The 3,625-nt window shown below is 42.9% G+C and overlaps 1 protein-coding gene across 1 annotated transcript; it reads left to right on the top strand.

Moving 5' to 3' along the window:
- The first annotated feature begins 2,386 nt into the window (after positions 1 to 2,386).
- On the top strand, positions 2,387 to 3,404 carry LOC129832010 (lipopolysaccharide-induced tumor necrosis factor-alpha factor homolog). Its single transcript, XM_055895724.1, has 2 exons — positions 2,387 to 2,537; positions 2,737 to 3,404. Exons 1-2 carry the CDS (start codon positions 2,407 to 2,409, stop codon positions 2,840 to 2,842), a joined length of 237 nt encoding a protein of 78 aa, XP_055751699.1. The 5' UTR covers positions 2,387 to 2,406; the 3' UTR covers positions 2,843 to 3,404.
- Positions 3,405 to 3,625: the final 221 nt, after the last annotated feature.

Genomic DNA, 3,625 nt, shown 5'->3' with positions numbered 1-3,625 from the left:
TACCAGGGGATATGAAGTTACAGAATGTCTCAGGCAGAGCTACTCTGGGAAACCAGGGGATATGAAGTTACAGAATGTCTCAGGCAGAGCTACTCTGAGAAACCAGGGGATATGAAGTTACAGAATGTCTCAGGCAGAGCTACTCTGAGAAACCAGGGGATATGAAGTTACAGAATGTCTCAGGCAGAGCTACTCTGGGAAACCAGGGGATATGAAGTTACAGAATGTCTCAGGCAGAGCTACTCTGGGAAACCAGGCGATATGAAGTTACAGAATGTCTCAGGCAGAGCTACTCTGGGAAACCAGGGGATATGAAGTTACAGAATGTCTCAGTCAGAGCTACTCTGGGAAACCAGGGGATATGAAGTTACAGAATGTCTCAGGCAGAGCTACTCTGAGAAACCAGGGGATTTGAAGTTACAGAATGTCTCAGTCAGAGCTACTCTGGGAAACCAGGGGATATGAAGTTACAGAATGTCTCAGTCAGAGCTACTCTGGGAAACCAGGGGATATGAAGTTACAGAATGTCTCAGTCAGAGCTACTCTGGGAAACCAGGGGATATGAAGTTACAGAATGTCTCAGTCAGAGCTACTCTGGGAAACCAGGGGATATGAAGTTACAGAATGTCTCAGTCAGAGCTACTCTGGGAAACCAGGGGATATGAAGTTACAGAATGCAAAGTTCAGAAAGCAAAATCTGTGTATACATTCTTAAGATAACCAGTGAATGTTTCCATCCATATTTTGGATGAGGCTTTTCCTCTCTTACTGTATCCCAAATGGAACCCTATCCCCTTTATAGTGGGCCTATGGGCCCTGGTCAAAACTAGTATACTATATAGGGTACAGAGTGCCATTTGAGACACAGACTCGCTCCCCCATTTGGGTTGTGACCCTTCTCTAACACTGATGTTATTGTGCTGTGCCAGAGAGGTACCAGCCAATCATGGTTGATTTGATTTGGAGGCACTCTAAAATGTGCAGCAGCCTGGTGGGAATGAATGGACTCTCTGATCCTGGATCAGCTTTCCTTCCTCAGCTCTCAGGCAGACTCAACTAGCCTGGTTAAGATTCTACATTAAACTGTTTCAAAGGAAATATTCTTATCTGCTGTGGAGAACTGTTTAGCAGAACAAAACGAGTAAGGGAAGGTTATTTGATTCTCTTTGGGCTAGTATAAGGAAGTGCAATTCAACTGTGATTGTGTGTGTGTGCACGTGCGCATGTGTGTAGAAAGTTTATAAAGCGCAGTTGTACTCAGCAGACCACTAAGTGTCAGCATTGCCTTTCACATATTTATTTCTGTCTTTCTAGATAAGGGAAATGAAGTTGTTTTCATGATCCACTAAATAGTTCCTTTTACATTACACTCTTCAATTACGCTACAATCCGTGTCACATCGGTGCCCCCTTCAAAGTTGTAAAGAAGGATGGATGGAAAGTGAGAGATAGACAAATGACATGGGAAGAGGCAAGAAAAGAAAGATGGACAGAAGAAGAAAAACATAAAAGATTGGAAAATGTTAGGAAAAATAATAAGGAAAAAAATTGAACTTGGTGGGTAACTTGGTTACCTTGACTCTCCTCAGTGACCTATGCAATAATGTCTCCTAACATTGTCTCTCCTCAGTGACCCATGTAACAATGTCTCCTAACATTGTCTCTCTCTTTCTCCTCACTGACCCATGTAATAATGACTCATTACCTTGTCTCTTTCTCTCTCTCCTCAGTGACCCATGTAACAATGTCTCCTAACATTGTCTCTCTCTTTCTCCTCACTGACCCATGTAATAATGACTCATAACCTTGTCTCTTTCTCTCTCTCCTCAGTGACCCATGTAATAATGTCTCCTAACATTGTCTCTCTCTTTCTCCTCACTGACCCATGTAATAATGACTCATTACCTTGTCTCTTTCTCTCTCTCCTCAGTGACCCATGTAACAATGTCTCCTAACATTGTCTCTCTCTTTCTCCTCACTGACCCATGTAATAATGACTCATTACCTTGTCTCTTTCTCTCTCTCCTCAGTGACCCATGTAACAATGTCTCCTAACATTGTCTCTCTCTTTCTCCTCACTGACCCATGTAATAATGACTCATTACCTTGTCTCTTTCTCTCTCTCCTCAGTGACCCATGTAATAATGTCTAATAACGTCTCTTAACATTCTCTCTCTCTCTCTCTCTCTCTCTCTCTCTCTCTCTCTCTCTCTCTCTCTCTCTCTCTCTCTCCTCTCTCTCTCTCTCTCTCTCTCTCTCTCTCTCTCTCTCTCTCTCTCTCTCTCTCCTCTCTCTCTCTCTCTCCTCTCTCTCTCTCTCTCTCTCTCTCTCTCTCTCTCTCTCTCCTCTCTCTCTCCTCTCTCTCTCTCTCTCTCTCTCTCCTCTCTCCTCAGTAACCCAGGTAATAATGACTCCTAGCCTGATGGAGGTCGGAGGTTCGACCATGTGTCCCCACTGCCAGCAGCACGTGGTCACCAATACAGAGACCAACGCTGGCCTGCTTACCTGGCTCATCTGTGGAGGCCTCTTCATTGTTGGGTGAGAGAAATCATTCAGTAATGCCATGCTGTAGTATAGCTGTGTATATGACCGACTGGGGTAAGAAACCCGGATGCACCACACAACAGTGTTAGCCCTCTCAACTAAAGCCTATATTCAAACCTTTAATTAGTGCATTATGGAATAGGGTACCATTTTGGACAGAGACAATAAATTAATTCCACTGTTTACCCTCTAGGTGCTGGCCATGCTGCGCCATCCCGTTCTGTGTAGACTCATGTAAAGACGTGGATCACAGCTGTCCAAACTGCAACAAAATCATCTACGTCTACAAACGGATTTGATATTAATTTGACCTGACGTTACTGTACTACCTTTATCTGAAGGACTGGGACATGGCACTTGAATCAAATCAACATTTCTGTAAATGTATGAGGATCGTATTCACTAGGGCATGTGATGTTGTAGTGTCTAGCGGAAATACAAACCCACAAGTGCCAAGCTCTATCAGGTCCCTGGCCAGACTTGACCCTTGTAGTGACTACCAAAGAGAATCCTGATACCAAAGACTGGTAGTAGCTGCGCTATAGCTGTTTCACTGTAGTTCTGTACTCGTCTGAAGTCCATGAAAGTAAAGGAACTTCTAAACCATTGTAATATTGTTATATTGAGATGTATCTATCACCATCATACTTCTTATTGTAATATTGTTATATTGTGATGTTTTTGTTATTACACTCTTGCAGTCGTTCCCTCACCGATCGCGTTCTCTTTTTCCCCCTGAACGTTCTACTACTCATTTGTCATAAAGGACCATTGTCAATAATTACAATGGATCTTATGGTTGTCTTTTCACTTCCTGCCTAGTTGCTCTATAAAGCTCTGATTAAAGTTGTCTGTATTGTAGAGATGACTCAGCATTTTTTATTATGAACAGATAGGAAGCCTGAGCAGACTGCCAACAGTTCTTTGTCATCCGTTAACTGTGACTATTTCAAACCTCACTGGTTTCACAGCTACAGTGTTATAATTTTATCTCACCAGGGCTGTGTCCCAATTATCTCTCCTTTCTTCCAAAGTGTGTACTTGTTCACTTCTCTTCATGGATTTGACAGGAAATGACTTGT

This window comes from Salvelinus fontinalis, chromosome 2, assembly GCF_029448725.1.
Source record: "Salvelinus fontinalis isolate EN_2023a chromosome 2, ASM2944872v1, whole genome shotgun sequence".
NCBI classification, from domain to species: Eukaryota; Metazoa; Chordata; class Actinopteri; order Salmoniformes; family Salmonidae; genus Salvelinus; species Salvelinus fontinalis.
The sequence above is the reverse complement of the archived record's forward strand: the minus strand, read 5'-3'. Positions and strand labels throughout refer to the sequence as shown.

Excerpts from the sequence above, each read along its gene's own strand:
- LOC129832010 (XM_055895724.1), top strand. The coding sequence starts at position 2,407 with ATGACTCCTAGCCTGATGGAGGTCGGAGGTTCGACCATGTGTCCCCAC. Across the intron at positions 2,538-2,736 it reads GGAGGCCTCTTCATTGTTGG|GTGCTGGCCATGCTGCGCCA; the intron begins GTGAGAGAAATC and ends TTTACCCTCTAG.